Here is a 21,231-nt window from a genome sequence, read left to right on the forward strand (position 1 = left end):
TGTCTCAGTATAGAGTGTTACATGTGCTGTCTCAGTATCAAGTGTGAGATATGCTGTCTCAGTATCAAGTGTGACATATGCTGTCTCAGTATCAAGTGTGACATATGCTGTCTCAGTATCAAGTGTGACATGTGCTGTTTCAGTATCAAGTGTGACATAATATGCTATCTCAGTATTAAATGTTAAATATGCTACCTCAATACATGTATCTAATGTGACATATGCTGTCTTGTATTATATACAATGATTTTGTAATGAATGTCCATGTAAGGCACCTTATTAAGAGTCTACAACACAACAAATTTTGAAAGGTGAAAAACATGACCAGGATGTGGTGATTAGTTATAAAGAGTAAAACAAGATGGTCTAAATCAATAGAGAACACAATGAGGTAACAAACCAGTAAATAAGTTCATGTAAAAATAAAACTGTACTAATGTGAGAGGGAATATAATTCTACATGAAAATTGGAAAAAACTTCCACATATTAGGAACATTTAATAAGTGAGTTATGCCTATATCTTAATAACCAAGATTGTCTAGTTTAATTATGAATCAATAGGGAGATGATTAGAATGGTGTTGGGTGTTTTTACAAATTCCTGTCTTCTTTTCCTTCATACTCTTTATGCATGCAACAGTGGATAGGGCACAATACGTGCAATTAGTTACCCAGGTTGTCTAGTTTAAGTACCCAGGCATAGAATGAAGGTAACTTGTTTGGTGGAATGTAAGGAAACTTGACTACCAGACCAGCTCCGTCTCTCCTCCTGCTGTACTCAAAGTACTGATTAACATCTGAGTATCCAAGCATGTTAATAGTTGTAGTAGGGGTGGCTATGGGGGCACCCAGTGTAAGTTTATTATTCTCGGGCCACTCGAGTACAAATGCATAAACACTGTATCCACTTGATGAACTGTTTGACTTCTTCTGTGTGTACCTTAAATAAAAATAGAACTGTAATACGGAGCCAGCAGCGAATTATGTTGTATCTTTAGCTTTACTGATCACGTTAGGACTACCGTGATAAGCATGATGACAGCACGCTTTATCTCCTAAAAATGTATCAGCTTACCAGACATCTCTGGATGTTGCATCCTGTTGATATCTCCAAGGTGAACTATCATATACCGCGTCGCCATTGACTTTAAGCCATGCCCCCATTTGTCTCAGGCGTTCCTCAAATATTGGCAATATTAAACCATCATGGGTTGGTCCAACATTTAGAAGGTAGTTTCCACCACAGCTGAGTAAAACATGAAAATTTGGATGAACGGGAACCAAAGAGTCTGAAAATATAACAACCCTTACAAACATTGCAGACATAACGTAGAGATATTTTTCACATTACCTGATGGTTTCAACAAGACGAGTTACAATCTCATCAATGGTATAATAATCACTTAAATCTTTGTTCCTGCCATAACCCCAAGTGTCCTTCTGAACTATGTCACAATCTTCAAATTTTTTCTTCTGCAACTTCTGAAAATAAAATAAGAAAACAAGCTATACAATATTAAGGTCAACCTTCGAGCCAAGATAATTAGAAATTAATTTAGGTAATATTATACTCAAACGTGATCTTTATTATTATAATATTACAAAAGTTAAAACAACAAAAAGTTGCTAAAAAGCGATGATTAGCATGTGGTTCCACCACAGTGAGACTCTCAAAGATGTACAAATCATGTAGTTACATCACAGTGAGACTCTAGGAGATGTACAAATCATGTAATTACACCACAGTGAGACTCTCAGAGGTGTACAAATCATATAGTTACACCACAGTGAGACTGTCAGTGGTGTACAAGTCATATATTTACACCATAGTGAGACTCTCAGAGGTGTACCAATCATATAGTTACACCACAGTGAGACTGTCAGATGTGTACGAATCATATAGTTACACTATAATGAGACTGTCAGAGGTGTACAAGTCATATAGTTACACCACAGTGAGACTGTCAGTGGTGTACAAGTCATATAGTTACACCACAGTGAGACTGTCAGTGGTGTACAAGTCATATAGTTACACCATAGTGAGACTGTCAGAGGTGTACAAGTCATATAGTTACACCACAGTGAGACTGTCAGTGGTGTACAAGTCATATACTTACACCACAGTGAGACTGTCAGTGGTGTACAAGTCATATAGTTACACCATAGTGAGACTGTCAGAGGTGTGCAAGTCATATAGTTACACCACAGTGAGACTGTCAGAGGTGTGCAATGCTAGCTGAGTAATCCACAATTTCAACAGGGAGATGTGACAATCAAAGTTCAGCTGAGAAGAAATAAGTGAAGAAACTCGGGGCTGCATGATGTTTTTTTTAGCCCCTGATCTCTCCTACAATCTGGCGAGTGTGGCAAAAGCATCAGAGTCTTAAAAAACTACTTTTGTTTTGAGCAGAACTGTCTTAGAGCTTTTCTCTTTTCAAACAACAAGCTTTTTAAAAAATCTTGTCTTTGAGCAGAAAAGAGAGAAAATGCGAGATGATGACGGTAGTGTTCTTGCATACGCAAAGAGAGTGAGAAATCTGTTTGGAGTTCGCAGCTGTACAAATAGGCAGATGGCATTCACAGTAAAAAAGAGTGAAGATGATGGCATTCTGTGGCACTGAAGATTTTGTCGTATCGTATGGGATAGAACGAATGCTTTAGCAAAAAATGATGGTGAATGGGTTTGATTTCAAACCTGGGGTAATGGATTATTTCTGTGAGCCTTGTGTTCAAAGTAAACAGTAAAGGACCAACTTCGAAAGATAGTCGGGTATTGAAACTGAAAAGACGTTAGAAATTGGCCGCACTCTGACTTCTGTGGCAAAATGGGTGTACCATAACTGAGATCAGAATATGTAGTCACATTTGTAGATGACTACGATACATGTAGCACGATACAACAGGCATATATGATCCACAAAAAAGTGATGTGTCTCAGAAGTTTGACGAATGGAAGGTGACAGAGTAGTGTATCGGGGTGAGTGTCAAGTGATCATGCCATTTGTCACTTTTCAGAGTCACTTTTCAAGTGACAAAGGCAGTGAATGTGCTGCAGGACTTTGAAAACTATTTGAGAGCAGAAGGAATCAGACATGAATACACAACCCTCAAAACTCCTGAGCAAAATTGAGTGGATGAAAGGCTGAATCGTAATCTAGGAGAAATTGTATGCAGCATGATGTCAGATTCACGACTACCCAAGGTTTTCTGGGCAGAAAATTTTGCAACAATCACCAACCTGCATAACCGCAGTCTGACAAAACTGCTGAGCAAGATAACTTCTTTTGAGGCCTAGACTATTATGAAGCCAACAGCAGGACATTTGAGACGTTTTGGATCAGCAGCATATGCAGCAAATGCATACATATCTAAAGACGAATGAGCTAAGCTAAGTAGCAAATCTAAACGGTGTATCATCTTGGCTATGAAATTCATGTGAAGGAGTACAGACTCTATGACCAGGATAAAAGAAAAATCTTCTACAGCAAGGATGAGAGCTATGATGAAGCTAGTCTTGGTTATGTGGTAGCGTTTTCAGAGAAAGACAGCAGTAAGAAAGAAAAAGAAGTCACGATAACCTTTGATGATGCTGCTGACAGTCAAGAGCGTGAGAGGGTAGAAGCAGATTTGGGGAAACAGAGACCAAGTAAAAAGCGAAAGTAGACTGAGTTCTTTGGAGAAAGAGCTATTGTAGCTAATCAAGTTCAACATGAGCCCTCTACTTAGAATGAAGCAATGAAAGGAGAGGACCAGCAATGAAGATGGAGATTGAATCGTTGGAGAGAAATGATGTGTGAAAATATGTTGAGATCCCAGCTGGAAGAAAAGTAGTAGGAAGCAAATGGGTTTACAAGGTCAAAAGAGATATTGATGGAAACACTGAGAAATTCAAGGTTTGTGGCTCAGGGATTCACAAAGAAGTTTTCAAATAATTATGATCAAACATTCAATCCTGCAAAGTAGCTCCACTCCGATAGATCCTAGCCACAAGCTGAAGCTGGCTTCTGAAGGTAATGAGAATGTGGATCAAGAAACGTACCAGTCTGCGGTCGGTCGGAAGTCTCTTATATTTGAGCACTGTTTCGAGACCTAATATTGCATAAGCAGTTGGTTGTGCAGCCCGATACACATCTAAACCTACAAATGAGCACTGAGCTTCGGTAAAAAGGATCCTGCAATATCTTAAGGGAACCGTTGATTAAGGCCTAATGTATCGAGGCATAGGCTCAGAAAAAAAATCTAAAAGCCTTCTGTGATGCAGACTTGGTAAGAGATTTAGATCAGTGAAAGTCTACGGCTGGCTATGTGCTTATGCTGAGCAATAGAGCAGTATTATGGAGAAGCAAGATACAAATCGTTATAGCCTTCTCCCGCTTAAGCTGAATATATTGCACTCAGTGCCGCCACACAAGTTAGCTGGATGAAAAAACTGTTAGCTGACCTTGGTGAAAACACAAGAGTACCTACAACCACACTTGAAAATAACCAGAGTGCTATAGCGATAGCTGCCCATTCTATCAGCCATAACAAACAGAGCATATAGATATTAGGTATCATTCACTAGTGTTCCATGCTACGACATTTTTGTTATATTTTTTCTCTTTGTAGCTTGTAAATGGTTTCAAATGTCGCACTCCGATTCAAGGGGGATATTTTTGAAAACATCAGATCAACAACGAAGCACTGTGTATAACGTAAACATCAATATTTGTATTATTGCATAAATCTTTGCAATCAGAGGTTGGATTTTCGTCGTCTTCATTCTCACAGCATCCCTACGCAGCTCCGTTTGTAACGCAAATGTTTTAACAATATTAACTTCAAACTTGAAAGAACAATATCCCACACATTTTGACATTGACATTTGACCTTGGACGCATTTTAATCGTGTCAGTGACAACATAAAATATGCGCCCCGCTGTAGCTAAAAGCGCAACAGGCTAATATAGAAAACACGGAGTTGTGCAACAATTTCTTCGCAGCATGTAAACTCGTCAGCTACAAACAATTGGGAGTTGTGCGACCACTCCTGCGTATCATGTAAATACGTCCTTCTCATTCCTGCGATCAAAACCACAACTTTGAAGATGAAAAACTCGTAGCATGAAACACTAGTGATTATGTCAGACAAAAGGTACAGGATAGTGTCATCAAGCTGCAGCACTGTTCCACAAGTGACATGGTTGCTGACATGCTCACAAAGCCTTTATACACGTATACAGAAACATTCAAAAGATTGACTCGAAAGTTTGACTCAAAATGATAGACTCGGCCTTGTGGCAATTGTGTATTAAGAAGGAGTGTGAGCTGAGTAATACACAATTTGACGTACACGGTTTGTGCATACGTAAAACCTCTATTTGAACGCCATATTTGTTTGAATGTTACCTTTATTTGAACGCCATTCTAGAAGGGTTGACAAATAGAGCGCCACCCTTTAATTGACCAATACTTCTGTTTAAACGCCACTTCTATTAAACCCACACTATTTGACAGTAGTGATCAAGTGATCAATAGAAAAGCGTCTACAAAAATGTACTAATAATGACCCGAATACATCAATAACAATTGATACACTCATTGTTTATGTTCGTATCGAATTCTTTAATCTTTACGTTTTTTGTTAAAACTTTGAATGCAAACCATAGAATAATTATTAGTAACTGTATTAGGTTAACAATAGTTCATATTTTCAACGCAGTTTTAATACTTTGATGTATGTGGGAAAAGTTTTTGCATTTACGAAGGAAAATGCGCTACTACGTATTTTGAGGCAAACATCTCTTTAGTCGCGCTAAAAGTTTCTATTAAAATGACATTGCGTAAAAAGTTTTGCTCGGACAACAAATTGTGTGGATGCTAATATCGACTAGCTCAGTTGTGCAGAAGAGGCGTTGAAGTCAGAAAACACTGTGGGAGGTATTGAACATCCACAAGAATATGAAATCATTTTAATCGAAAGCAACAATCAGAACACAATTAGCCGAGCAAACGATGCTAATATTTTTGTTTTAAAAATGTTAATATTTGTTTTTAAATGTTAATTTTTGTTGCTGCATGTATTCCCACGACCAAACGAGCGGAGCGAATGTTTGAGAGTTTTTATGATAAATGCATGTGCACACAACTTACAAAAATTATTTATCAACAACATCGCAAACCCTTCTATCGAAATCTCATCAACAAATTTAACCATTTTTTTGTAGAGTCGTTCAAAAATAATAACGACACAAAACACATATAAACCTATTTAAATATATTACCAAGTCTTTGAAAAGTGTCGACAGTATTTTAAAACTTATTCATCTGATCGGATTATACATAAATAGACAGAATAATTCGGCCAAAAATCGCCACAAAACGTTTGAAAAGCTTGGTTTAATAATAGTTAAGACCGGCCTACGATACGCCAATAAAGCCGTGCGACAGATAGTAGAACTATTTAGCAGTGCGCATTTCACGAGAAAAACGTGCTCATTTCACCAGTCTATGGCATTGTTTACTTGTTACTTTACTAGGTTTCTAATATTTTTGTTAGATTTAATTATAACAATTATAAGAATAATTAATCGAATTTATCCGAAGGTTTCTGTAATAAACATAGACCATTTGAGGCGTAGACCGATTTACAGGTACGAAATTGTGGTACACAGTTTATCAGACTATGTTTTTTTGTCCAATTACCGAAGGTTTCATTAAATTATTTAAAACGTTAGCCGAAATTCTTTACAACTTAGGTACAAGCTAGGGCCAAACTACAACGCCCCTTTATAATGAGAACATTTTTTAATTTTGTTCCAGTTTGCAGAAAACCTCCAGACGCGTGAACGCTCATACTTGCTTTCTGTTAAAGATCGCTATCAAAACCATTTTACATTCAACACAACCAACTTTCAAACTGTGTATAGTACACAGTAGCTTGCCATTTTACTTCTAATTTTGCATTTCAGAGTTATAATAAACATATTTCCTTATTGTTGTTGTTAAATTACATGCATTACAATAGGTTAGGCCTACAACTTTAATTAATATTTATTTTATTGTTGTAAAACATAGGTTTTAGATAGTAGTAGATTAGGTGTGATTTTTTGTGTGATTAGGTGTTATTTATTGTTGTGAAACATAGCTTTGAGATAGTAGTAGATTAGGTGTGAGTTTTTTGTGTGATTAGGTGTGATTTATTGTTGTAAAACATAGGTTTGAGATAGTAGTAGACTAGGTGTGATTTTTTGTGTGATTAGGTGTGATTTATTGTTGTAAAACATAGGTTTGAGATAGTAGTAGATTAGGTGTGATTTTTTGTGTGATTAGGTGTGATTTTTTGTGTGATTAGGTGTGATTTTTTGTGTGATTAGGTGTGATTTTTTGTGTGATTAGGTGTGATTTATTGTTGTAAAACATACTTTTTGACAACTACTTTTTCAATAACTAGCACTGCCATTTCTTTTTTCCATTATCACTTATTCCATTATCAGGTCGTGGGCTGTATTACAGGGGACTTTCTAGAAATTCCCCTGTCATACAGCCTATGACCAAAGTGATATTGGAAAAAAGAAAGGGTGCTGATGGTTGAGAAATGCAATGTTAGCAGTCAAATGACACTGCAGTGCAATAGGATAACTGCAATGGTAGCTGTAATGTACTGGGTGTGGGTGTTATTATATACAACAAACAGCAATAATGAAAGGAAAAGATTATATGTTTATATTTTTCCCCTGCAATAGGAGAAATGCAGTATTAGCCAATATTAGAAGTAAAATGCACTGATATTATTAGAATAACCAATATTATTAATATAGTAATAATAGAAAACCAATGCAAAATTTTGTTTGTATTTCAAAACGTCATAGCTAACAATATCAAGAAGTTGTGATATTTATATAGACTTTTAGAAGATCTATTTAAAAAGTGTTTGGTCATGACAAACAGCAATAATGAAAGGAGAAGATTATGTGTTTATATCTCTCCCCCGGCAATAGGAGAAATGCAATATTAGAAGTAAAATGCACTGATATTATTAGAATAACCAATATTATTAATATAGTAATACAGTAATAATAGAAAACCAATGCACAATTTTGTTTACATTTCAAAACGTCATAGCTAACAATATCAAGAAATTGTGATATTTATATAGATTTTTAGAAAATCTATTTAACAAAACTATTTAGAAAAAATAATAACAGTAACATATAGCCCATCATCAATGTTGTTAGTGTGACTATTACACTTCAATAGTCACCTAAACTTATAATTAAATATTGTAATAATCTCATAAGAATCGTTAGAAAAAAATATCATCGTCATTTCCTTTACTTTCACTGCTTTGGACATCAGTTAAAATACCAAAGTACTCAAAAGTTTCCAAAATGTAAGGTTACTTTGAAATCGGCAAAAAAGAAACGATTTCTGTACTTCTACGTTAATTACAGAAACCTTCAGCAATTCGACAATGCTATAGACTGGTGAAATGTGCACGTTATTTTTTCGTAAAATGCGCACGACTTAATGGTTCTATTCTCTGTCGCTCGGCGTTTCGTTTGCCGGTCTCAATTTTGATAAAAGTAAGGCTTGGCCAGTTTTAATAACGATTTTCGGCCAAATTAATCTGTCTATCTATTTGTGCATAATCCGATCAGATGGGTAAGTTTTAAAATACTGTCGACAATTTACAAAGACTTGGTAACATATTTAAATAGGCTTATATGTGTTTTGTATCGTTATTATACTTTAACGACTCTACAAAACGATGGTTAAATTAGTTGATGAGATTTCGAAACAAGGGTTTGCTACGTTGTTGATGAATAATTTTTGTAAATTGAGTGCACATGCATTTATCATAAAAACTCTCAAATGTTTGCTCCGCTCGTTTGGTCGTGGGATAAAAAAATACCTTCAAATACAGAATAAAATAAAAATTATATAAAACTTGATTGGTTTGTTTTGCTAGTCGCTCTTGCATCATGTTTTTAGTTTGCACTATGTGCCCAGTCAGAGTAGAGTGCCACGGCAATCAATTAAAGGTTTTACCTATAGATATAATAAACCTTATATTATAAGGAATTATTATATAAAATGTGATTGGTTCATTTTGCTAGTCGCTCTTGCATCATGTTTTAAGTTTGCACTATGTGCTCAGTCTGTAACTTCAGTTTGGTGTGTTAAATTGGCTTTTGTGGGACTCAGAAATATAAGCACACAATCGATAGTGAATGCTAACATAGAGGTCATGTAGTTACACTTTAGTGAGGCTGTCCAGGGATGGCAAATGCAAGGGTAATATCATTCCCGATACAAATTTTCAGTTACAAGTGCTAAGCACGCAAGTAACAGGGTATATCATACAAAGCACGAAATATGGGTCGCTTTACTTACAGCTTTCTAAAGGCTGGTTTATATCGCTGTATGTTGGCATTGTCCTTTCAGCAATCATCATCGAATATGTCTTGTAAACCGACGGCAGTGATGAAGCAACGCAGGTACGTAGAGAAAGTTTGCAGCTGTCAAACTTTTTCGATAACTCTTCGAGCATCAACGACAGCCTGTACAATGTGCACCATTTCAGCGATGGTCATTCGCAGTCGCAAAAGGCCTAATCTATTTATTTCCATTTATGATAGTTGCTGCAGGCCTAATACTTGATTTGAGCTCACAAAAAACAAAAATGTTCCTTTGAGAAAAAAGAAAAATGAGACTATATAGCAGAGTATTCACTGATGCAAACGGGGATGAATTTGTGATAGTTTGATTATTGTTATCATCGATAATCAAAGTATTGCGGCATCAATGCTGAGATACGGCAATGTAGATGCGAACAGTGATAATAGAAACTCGCTAGTTGTAACGTAAGACTTGTGTTTCCCTAGTAGTCATACTAGAGGCTATTGGATGTCCTGACAATGAACGAGCCAATCGTACTCTTATACAAGATGTTCAGGGTTTGCCATATGCTGAATAAACATTATTCAACAACCACAGGTACTGGCTGTGTGATAGGCAATAGCGATGTTTCACAACACACTACCCACCAAAGGCAGTAGCACTATTTCACAACACGCTGCCTACAATAGGTAGCAGCACTATTTCAGGCAGTGGCACAAGGGCTGTGGTGTATTCAATGTTCTACAAATCATGTTTTTCATTACTGTTGAACATTATTATTTTATTAGATAATATTTGCAAGCCAAAAAATGTTCATCTCGGCAAAAAGTTTTTATTAAAAACATCTAAGAAAGTCGCGGCCACTCCCATAGTTTCAGTTCATATAATAGAACAAATTGCTCTACTGGTTACTGCTGGTTTGTGCAGCACATTCATGTCTTTCTTTTCCATGCATGGCAGTTTCCACGCTGCCACAAGTGCTTCACTGGTGGCGTCACATGAACATCCTGTAATCGATAAAACAAATGTAACAAATATATGTCATTGTTCTAATGTGTATCTACTGAAAGCTTTCAATTCGGAAGTTAGATAGACTAAAAGTGTAAAATTATAAAATGAACAAATGTTTAACAAAAGGATAAATACGCCAAGCAACAATTCGGAGCTTTGTTTCTGGAAGTTAAAGATGAGCATTAATCAATCGATTTTCCTCACTTCCTACAAGTGAGAAGTGAACATAAATTCTAATCATAAATCTAATTTGCTAGCTAAAACCTTTTAGCTATATTTGCTAAAATTTGAAGCAAATATTATAGCTAGGTGAAACGATAAAAAAAGTTATGAAACATCGATTGGTGATAGCAAAAAGTTATAATTTTAATAATTAGTAAATGTATTCGTGAGTAGTAAAATTATTACCTTTAGTTTAGTATGTATATATAGGACACTCAAAATAAAAAGTAAACTTACCTCCGTTCTCCTATCTTCCTCTGCAGCATAACGTTGCTGACGCCTGTCAGCTCTAACCATAAGCTGTCTGCCCCAAACTTTAACCACCTGATGCTCAGAAAACTCTGAGCCACCTTCGCTGGAACTGGAAGCATCGTTACAATTCTGTTGTTCGGGAATAAAACGTGCCGATGAAGTAATTCAGTAAATTAGCGATGCCAATTAATTCAGTAAACAATGGTGTCGATGGGTGAACTAGTAATTGAGTAAACTCCTTAACGACGAGAATCTTCGAGATCACAGACAACTCGTTTTACGTGCGAAAACATTTATTATGACCTATATAACAAATTCGTGCTGATGATTGGTGAAAGAAGAAATCTTATATTTATCACTCGAGGGCTCTTTTCATTTGTATCACTCAGGCCTGTATTCCCTGGTTGCAAGTTGAGGCGACTAATGTTAAGCGACTAGTTATGAGCATCTGGGGGTTTGGAGGGGGCAGGTTAAGCCCCCCAATAGGTTTCTTTTATGTAGGGCCTCGACCGGGCATCTCGTGTAAAGTTTAAAAAAATTTTATCGGAAAGTATAAACATTTTTTCTATTATTTGAGATTTGTTTGTTTTAGGTGATGTGACTGTCAGGACATTTTCAAATTAAAATAGGCTAAACTTGACTGCAGTTAAAACGCTCAAAAAAAAGAAATCTTTTCCTTTTGAGCGTTTTATCAAAGATCAATTTCGCCGATTTTATTCTAAGTTTATCCGAAGGTTTCCAGGCTTTCGTTGGGCCATTTCCAAGCAGATGTTTGTTAAATTTTTACATTTTGCAAACCTTTATAAAAATCGTTAACAACAATATTTTGCCGATGATGATAATAATGACGCCTAAGAACTATTAAAAGTTGACGTTTATCTCTATGGCTTGCAATAAAGTGATAAAAACCGTTTCCGTAGCCGTTGGGCAAATGACTGTTCGAATTAATGATGTTGAGATGGAGTTATCTAAAGCAATTTATCATTGCGTGGTAACGGACAAAACAAATCCGTTTGAGTTAACCATGTGTTCGTGACAAAAGTTTACATTTTATCCGAGGGCGAGTTATCCGAGTTTGACTGTACTTAGCCGCCAAAAATTCCTAAAAAGTTGGGGCGGCTCAGCCGCCCCAGGGAATACGGGCCTGGTATCACTATTGTCACGAATAAAGCACCCGCTAGAATCTGAGTGTTTCAAAAAATGATTTCATTCAAACGCTTATATCTCTGGACAGGGTAGTCTACAAAGACAAAAGTAACATCAAATTGTAGCTGATGTTTTAGCCTTTTATTGGTCTTAAATTCAATTGATTGACTATTTTAACGCAATCACATCTTTAAACAGAATATTACATACCTTAGGGTTGTAACGATCTGAACATGTCCAATAGCCACCGTGCTTACAGCTGCAGCCATACCCCCAGCGATCATTAACAATTATCTTCTCCTTGACAGGACTGTAATATCAATGAAGACTGAGAACCAGCCTATAAATTGTAGCTTAGGGACACGTAGTACTAATTATAGTCACCTGTCATTATAGAGCCACGCTAAAAACTCTCTGGAGCCAAAATACTCAACGCTGGCAGAAGCAGAGTCATCGGGCCAGAGTAGATCTGGTTGGTAGGTATTTATCAACTCTTTCAACTCTGGGACCAACTTCCCCTGTCCAACAGATACAATTGATTATAATAAAGAAGTAGCCATGTAATAAGCGTGTGCTATATTCATAGTTCCTTTGAAACATGGTGAGTTGAAGCTTGAGTTTATCATTGCTTCATTGCAAGAAAAGAAAGGTGAAGAAAAGAGCTGACATGATAAGAATGATAAGACACGCGCATAGAAATGTGTATATGTATTTCTAGTACCTCAGCGTAGAGTCGAGTTGAGAAGTTATTACTCTGGTCAATGAGAAACAGCGGATTGTGCCAGTCAATAAGGTTGTGGTAGAGACCAAGCCTCATATCGGTTTTCCTCACAGCAGCAGTTATCTCCCCTGTACACAACAATAGTCATACAAATCATTTATACTAGTGATATACATGTTGTAGTGGTGATATAGTGGCTACACGAACACAGCTCACGGATTACCTTATGAAAAGTAACCATCGAGAGATGCGTGACTTACCAACCCAGACGGTCATTCAGCGGGACTCTAGCAGTGGCAAAACTAGAGAATACACTTATAGTTTATGCATCTGTACATTCTACTACAATCCTAATGAATAGATACGAAAAGTTCGAATGCGACAACAAACTGAGGGTATTTCGTTTCTGTAAACAGGGTGCAAACTAGCTAGCGCTAACTAGAGTAGTGCTAGTAATCAGCTAGTAATCAATGGTATAGCTTAGACTTGATTGTCTTTTTTAGATAAAGTAAATGAATCATTTTTTCCATGCAATAAAAAGCATGACTCACTATCGTGACTATTGTTTACTGTCATGCTAGTAGGACACAAAAATTCAGTAAAAAAGAAGTGGCTTTAGAATCTATAACTGTGCATGTTAAAGCCTATTTTTGTGTCGAGTCGTTGACTACTGAGCACTTGTACTCAGTAAAACAATATTTATCAGAAATTCTTGAATATTCTTGTTAATTAGGCCAAGAATTGAGGCTAAATACTCTCAGAAAACGTTGCTTAGCATAGTTTATTTTTAGAGGTTGTATGACAAAACATTCTACTGCTAAGTACCTTGAAAGGAGGCAACATCAATATTCAAAGCATTGCTTCACCACAGTCTAGGGTAAATATTAAAGTTGCTAGTAAAGGTTGGTGGAAGTTTAAAAAACTTTAAAATTTGGCATCGTTTTACTTGTGATAGGAAGAATTCATTTTCCACGCTGCTGTACCATATTACTCACGCATTGTATGTCGCTCGAGCGCTGAGGCTAGCCGAACAATGACTAGCCCAAGCTAATCCTGTGTATTTGTAATCTAAAGACACTTTATAATCACAACAATAACAACAATAATAGAATGTAGCACTGATCACACATACCAACGAGATCCCTCTTTGGTCCAACTTGCATCGAGTTCCAGTTGAAAGAGTAGTTGGTATTCCAATTTGCGAACCCCTCACGATGTTTGGTTACAAACACCATGTACCTTCAATAAAGGGGCATGTTTCTCAACTTATGGTAACACCTCGCTCTTTTTATTATCGATCACATCTACGCATTAGTACTTCTTCAAATGAACAGACAACTCCAAATCTACAAGTCAAAGCGGGCTGAGTAGAATGGCCTTGCTATTGCTTAGCAGTTTGTGGCAACTATGCGAGTTGAAAAGCTTTCTTTCGGCTACTGTGCCAAAAACAAGAACTTTCCACTGCCTGAAGAACTTGCAACCTAGCCTGTGGCAACAAGAATTGATCACTTTCCTTCAATAACTAGATCACTGTACCTATACATTTCTGGCAATAAACTAAATGCAAGTTATATTAATAACTGTTTTTGTTTATCACCATTGGCCCTATTGAACAAGCCGTAAACCTAACTATGCCGCCAGACTATGAAACAAAATGAACATGCAAACTGCCTAGGAGCAGCCGATACGAGTGAGATTCAGTTCTGCTCAACTTCTGCAAAGATAGTTATACATGTAGGGGAGAGTGGGGCACGTTGTGATGTGGGGAATACACACTTCAAATTTCTTGCTCGCTTACAATACTTTGAATTCTCACCTCACTAGCTAAAGTTTCCGGTCATTTTATGAGATATCTTGATTGCATGAAATGAAGAGCACAGCAATTAAAGTGAGCCAATATTTTGTAACATTTATCGATAAATTTTTGCTCTTTTATTTTTATATTCAAATTTAGAGAATTGCATATCTTCTTTGTACATCATCCCATATCAACAAAAGTCAGTGGAGGCAGCTATAGACATGTTCTCTTCACAATGCACCCACCAACTCCATCATGTTACACCATCCTGAGTTGGGATGAACATTTTGATTACTCAGTGTCATGTGGGGCATGTTGAAACACTAAGGGTATTTATATATGGGGCAAGTTGCAACATGTTTTAATGATAAAAATAGAGGGACAAGTTGCAACGTCTCAAACTTTTCCCTCTATTCCTAATTTCCTATTGAGGGGAACAGCTCAAATAACGTTGAAGTTACGGCTTGATACAAACCTTGATAACATAGCTAAAAACTAATCCTCATGATGAACCCTTAAATTTCTTGACAATATTGACATCATGACTGCAAATCTATATATATGTATATATATATGTATATATATATATATATATATGTATATATGTATATATATATATATATGTATATATATATGTATATATATATATATATATATATATATATATATATATATATATATATATATATATATATGTATATATATATATATATATACATATATATATATATATATATACATACATATATATACATATATATATACATACATACATATATACATATATATATACATATATATATATATGTGTGTGTATCTCTCAAAATTAGCTATTAAAATTTTTAGATATCAAAATCTCGGAAATAAAATTCCGCTTTCTGATGGATTTGACCCCTTGACGAATGCAACCGCAATTTTTTTATTCAATCGCTCTACCACTGAGCTATATAAGACGTATTAATCAACGATGTTATCATATACCGTATAGGCCTACCGTATACACAGGCTAAATGAAGTATTAATTGAAACTCTCTGAATTCTATTAACTCTGTGAAACATGATGCTTTTTCGTATTTTCTTGAACTTCTAATTTCGGTTTTCCATAAAGTTCAATTGCTATATCGTGGTCAAAGCCAATTATTTTCACGCGGACAATTGTATTATCTCCATAGGATGAACCTCAACATTCTCTTTCCGTTCGGTCAGAAAAAACAGTACAATATCTCATTTTTTCATTTGTACCAGTATCAAGAGGTACCAGTATCGTCGTATTCAAAGTCTTGATGAATACCTTCTGGTGAATAGTAACCTTAGTAACCGACTAATTAATTGCTCTTATTAATGCAACATATTCAGGATTTTCATTTTGTTTTCTCAGTTTGTTTTAATTGTATCATTACTGAATCATCTTTTATTGTAGTCGTAGCAAAACTGACTTAATTTAGCTATTATTTGCTAATTATTTCACATTTACATTCAAACCTTTTTATAGCCGTTTTTTTAATTTACAGTGAAACATGGATAACTCGCCCACGGATAGCTCGAACACATGGTTAATTCGAACGGTTTCTTTAGTCCGTTCCCACGTAATGATAAATTGCTATAGATAACTCGAACTCAACACTGTTAACTCGAACTGTTTTTTCCCAACGGCTACCGAAACGGTTGTTACCGCTTTAGAAAATCACTTTATTCCAAGCCATAGAGGTAAACCTCAACTTTTCGTAATTCATAAGCGTCGTTATTACCACCATCGGCAAAATATTTTTGTCAACGAATTTTCTAACGGTTTGGTGAAATTTGATTTATTCCAAACATCCGCTTATATTAGCGATATTATATTAACAATCACCCTTTGGAAGCAAGGTAAAGTGAGGTAATCTTTGCATAAACTTCAAGAAAAATCGGCAAAATTGATCGTGGGTAAAACGCTCAAAATAAAAAGATGCCTTTTCTTTTGAGCATTTCAACAACGATCAAGTTTTGCCAATGTCAATCTAAAAAACATCCTGGCAATAACATCACCTCAAACAACAAACCAATCTCAAGTGATAAAAAAATCTCTATACTTTTTGATAAAAACGTTTTAAACTTTACATTAGAAGCATTTAATTTGAAACAAGCCATTTGTGCTTTTGATTTATATTATAGTTTGTATATGTACATGTATCTACTAATAAATAAGTAAATACATGGACTTGTGACAGTGCTCTGATAACTTGAACGCTCTGATAATTCGAACACTTTCGCTCGGTCCCGTGAAGTTCGAGTTATCCATGTTTGACTGTATTTGACCTGCACAAAATTTTTTTTTCATGATATGAAGTTTTAAAGTTACAGTTGTTTGACAAAGTCTGAAAACCTTTACGGCTGTTTTTATTACCTTCTTAATTTATTTTAACTACACAAAACACTTTTCTCATGTTCTGTAGTTTGAAAGTTAGAATGGCAAATGTTGTATACCGGGTAGTACAGCTAGTGCTAACATATAAAAAGAAAAGTTTAATTCTTAGATCAACATGTACATAATTAAGTTTCGTTGTACTGTGGAAGTTTGTATGTCGTAATTGTTGCACAGTGTTCTGAAGTTCATAGCCAACTCTTTCAAGTTTTTCTTGCTCAAATAATTACATGTAGTGGAAATTTGAAGTGTTTGGCTGAAAACAAATTTCAAAAAAACACAATTTTATAACTAAAATTTACAATGAAAGTCAAGGGCGTTTCAACATGCCCCATAGGGTGTTTCAACATACTCCCTACCGCGGCACATTGACACATCAAATAAGCAATTAGTACTTTTGTGATATTTTCCAAAGTATACAACCAGCAGTATTGGCATTTGTCATACATATGTGAAACATATTTCTGCATCCTACTTGATTATTTAAATTATAGTCCAATATTTTAGTATAACTTTATAGCCAAAAATGCATTTTCGGTTACAACCTGCCTCACCCTCCCCTACATATTACAAAGAGAAGCAATTTTCAATATTTAAAAAAAAGGCATTACTATAAACCCAAACGTAAATAATGTGTCACACAATATTTATAGCACGAAAGTAGAACAAGTTGTCACGACTTGGCACACTGATTTAGTTTGTGTTGTTATACTCCTCATACTGTAACACAAAATGTAAACACGGTTCACCTTTTGCTTTCCTAAACTCACCAGCTAAAGTTACCTACGTGTAAAGCAAAAGCCATCAATTAGCAACTCGACAGCAGCAACAGTCTAAACTCTGACAAAATATTGCTCAATCATTAAGCTGTATATACTGCAAGCAGAGTCCCATCTATGATTAGAAACGAGTGTTATTTTCCACATAACATTCTCAAAAGTGCTTTCAGAAAAAACTGTCCTGATCCAGTTTAGCAAATTAGATCACATGTCCTGTTTTACTACCACCATTGGCCTACAATACATACTAAAGGAATATAGGCTTATTAACATGATTTTAATTGGAAAATTCAACGATATATGTTATATACCCCTTTCTTTTATCAATACACAATGCTTATCTAAGTTTAATGTTGATTTATTTAGTTGACTACAAAATAGGAACTTACTTTGCTCCAGCATCTTGAAACAGCTGCACCCATTTGTCAGCCTCAAAAAGCTCCGCAGTGAACTGGCTGGCGAAATCCCCATAACCCCAATTAGATGGATAGTTTCTTTTCATAAACTCGTATATAAATTCTCCAGGTTTGGAATTATCCCAGTCCTTCCAAAATGACTCAGCAGAGGACTTTCCACGGAGAGCAGGAACGGAAAAAACTCCCCAATGCACAAAGATGCCAACTTTGGCTTCATCATACCATGAAGGAAGTGGTCTAGAATCTAATGAGTCCCATGTTGGTTGGTAAGGTCCTTCGGCAGAGGTATATGATAGTATATATAGTAATAAACACGGCACTGTAATGGAAGTTACGTGCGTCATTTTTACTATTGCACTGGAATGCTTCAATGTGAAAAAAAGTGTACAGCTTTAATGTATGTATTTAAAAGTTGAAAAAATGTTCCCCACTTTTGCATCGTAAAATGTTTAGAAAAATGCACTGGATTGCTTAGGACCAAAAATTAGACGAGCTATCGATTAGCCCTCGCACTGGACTCATTTCCTAAAATACAGTTATAAATTTCTTACAATGGCCTCCAAGAAACAATACCGATTATAAATTTAAAATCCAATAACATTACAAAAACATTGTCACTGAGGCTAACATTGAGTTTTTGTTTTGGCGAACCCGATTCTTTTGGGTTTTTAGGGATTCAGCTTCCGTTCCAGAATCAGAGCCGTGTTTGAGAGATGCGCGACCAATGGAAGCGTATATGGACTTTACCCGTTTTCAAACAAACTGGCCGAAACAACTATTTTGATATAAAATCTAAAAGAGAGACTATCACATTAACAAAGAAAAATAAGTCTTATTTGCAATAGCTTAAAATTGATTGTTGTATTTAAAAGAGGATCAAATTTCCTACAAAATAGGTAATACCAATAATTTTATAATTCAAGACAACCCTTTTAAAGCTCAAGTCAAAGTGAAGCACAAGTCTTACCTAAATTTGCATACAGCTTGTATTCTAACATGTTTTGTACCTGCAACAAGTTTATGGTTTGCTTTTTTAGAGGAATTAAATTTTGATGTCTGTAAAAACCTTGAGCGCTGCATCTAAACAATCAACAGATATAACAACCAGGGTTGTGGACAGGCCTGCCAACTCTCACGTATTGGGCGTGAGAAACACACAATTGCCTCATGTATCTCACTCCCACCCGTGTCGCGCAATTGCCCTTTTTACCCAAGCAAACCTGTTTTTTGCCCCAATCTTCAAGTAGTGTGGCTTTGTAAAGGGTTGAATAATTTCCTTGTTTAACTTCCTTGATAATACTATCTCATCTCATTATAAATGTATACAGGTTCAGTGAGTTACGAGTAATCATACACTTGCTACTAATGGCCACTAATAAACAACTATGTGTAAGCATATTTGTGGCATTCTCATCTATCAATAACCTCCACTACTTGTGGTTTCCATATGGAGTTATATTATCTTTCACTGTGGTGTTTTTATACGTTATGAAAATTTACCCCACTTATCAAATCCTCGCGTTTTCATTGCCCTCAAAATAGACTCTCACTCCTTTCCCCACTCCAGGGTTGGCAGGCCTGGTTGTGGACAATCAATAATACACAATAATAAGCTTAATCATTTTGTGCAAGTTGTTCACATGCAACTAGCATTAAACTTGTTGATTAATAAATAGTAGAAAAGATGAGATCTTAATAATGGCTATAATTATATCAAAGCAATGAAATACAGCCCCATGTTGAGGCTGTATATCTTTGATCAAAGTAACTTACACTTTAGTGCATGTTTATCACCTTCCCTTGTACTAAGAATTAAGCTAATTTAAAATAACATTGTCATTTCAGTATATTAAAGCTAACCATATGACAGCGTTGAGTGGCTTACAATAACACTACTGAGAATTTTGTTACTCTGTGTATGTGAGGTGTTGAACTTGAGAAGTAAAGATATATTTTACTATTAAATTGAACCAGTTTCTGGTTTGGGTTTCTAGAGGAATTACGATTTATTGTTTGTGTAAAAACTAGGGTCAAGGCTTGAAATGATAGATGACCAAAAAGTCGAAAGAAATAATAAATTGTGGGATCATATACATGTAATACGACAACAGTTACCGCTGTCAAACAATGCAGCAAGCACTGCGATACATCAACAAGCAAACATGAAAATTTATGCTATGCTGCTGAGAGTATCAAGCATGGGAGTTGTCCAACCATCATAGCTAATGCGTAAGTGGGACATCAGTTGGATCGCGAGTTGTCTGACTATTATAATAATAAACTTATGAAACTAAAATTGTTGCTAAGTCATGATTATTACTGATCAACACCACTTAATATGGAAGAAACTAACTGGCTACAACAATTACTAATGGATATTCAGTGAGGCAAACAACTCTACAGAGTGTCAGGCACAAGCGGAGGTATATCACCAATATTACAGGAGCCAGCCAGATTTACGACTTGTTGGAGTCAAGTAGCAGTCAGCACACATCAGATCAGCAACCAGTCATCGACAAGACAATAATTTACAACACTTTATTTAGTATGTTTAGGTATAGCTTATAACATCATTTTAGTCTAGACAATGTTGTACTGTATAGAAGTAGAGAAAAAAAAATTATTTATGAACTCAGATATTGTACTCTATGCAAAAAGATTGACGAAATGGCTGTGAAAAGAATGTCAGAAAATGATACTTTCTTGCTTTAACTATATAAATTAGCTAGCTAGTAGCGTCTTAAGATGAGGATTACTGCAAAATTAATTTCACAATGCTACTACTATTAGTGTTTGAGTTATGGCCAGTTTTTTACAACTTGTTAATGGACTTAATTGCTGATAAAGAATTCTAGGTTTCTCAGTACTAGCATAGTGTTGTCTGAGTAATAGCAAAGATTTTTTTCCATCATTTTTGGCATCATTCATAATCAGTTGTAATGAACATTCATCAATAACTTGGACAAGCTCTGCGTATGCTCCCCTGTTTTTGTCTGCAAAGTCTGTGTCATCTTCTTCTTCAGCAAGAGGTGTATGGCTTTGTACATGCCTTTATCTGTAGTGTATATATAGTTAGTAAAGCGTGTTTTCCATATAGCATATTA

The 21,231-nt window shown here is 35.6% G+C and overlaps 1 protein-coding gene across 1 annotated transcript; it reads right to left on the reverse strand.

The window, feature by feature from the left end:
* Positions 1-210: 210 nt before the first annotated feature.
* Positions 211-18,627, reverse strand: LOC137393785 (alpha-L-fucosidase-like). Its single transcript, XM_068080477.1, has 8 exons — positions 18,101-18,627; positions 13,866-13,972; positions 12,734-12,861; positions 12,397-12,530; positions 12,223-12,322; positions 1,352-1,482; positions 1,076-1,246; positions 211-940 (listed from the first exon to the last, which is right to left on the reverse strand). The coding sequence occupies exons 1-8, from the start codon at positions 18,469-18,471 to the stop codon at positions 664-666; spliced, it is 1,419 nt and encodes a 472-aa protein (XP_067936578.1). The 5' UTR covers positions 18,472-18,627; the 3' UTR covers positions 211-663.
* Positions 18,628-21,231: the final 2,604 nt, after the last annotated feature.

This window comes from Watersipora subatra, chromosome 4 (assembly GCF_963576615.1).
Source record: "Watersipora subatra chromosome 4, tzWatSuba1.1, whole genome shotgun sequence".
In the NCBI taxonomy this organism is placed as follows: domain Eukaryota; kingdom Metazoa; phylum Bryozoa; class Gymnolaemata; order Cheilostomatida; family Watersiporidae; genus Watersipora; species Watersipora subatra.

What these genes read in the sequence shown, in the direction of transcription:
- LOC137393785 (XM_068080477.1), bottom strand. Translation starts at nt 18,471, where the DNA reads ATGACGCACGTAACTTCCATTACAGTGCCGTGTTTATTACTATATATA. An exon ending in GCGTGGCTCTATAATGACAG is followed by an intron (nt 12,323 to 12,396) that starts GTGACTATAATT and finishes TTGATATTACAG; the next exon opens with TCCTGTCAAGGAGAAGATAA. An exon ending in CAGATCGTTACAACCCTAAG is followed by an intron (nt 1,483 to 12,222) that starts GTATGTAATATT and finishes TTTTATTTTCAG; the next exon opens with AAGTTGCAGAAGAAAAAATT.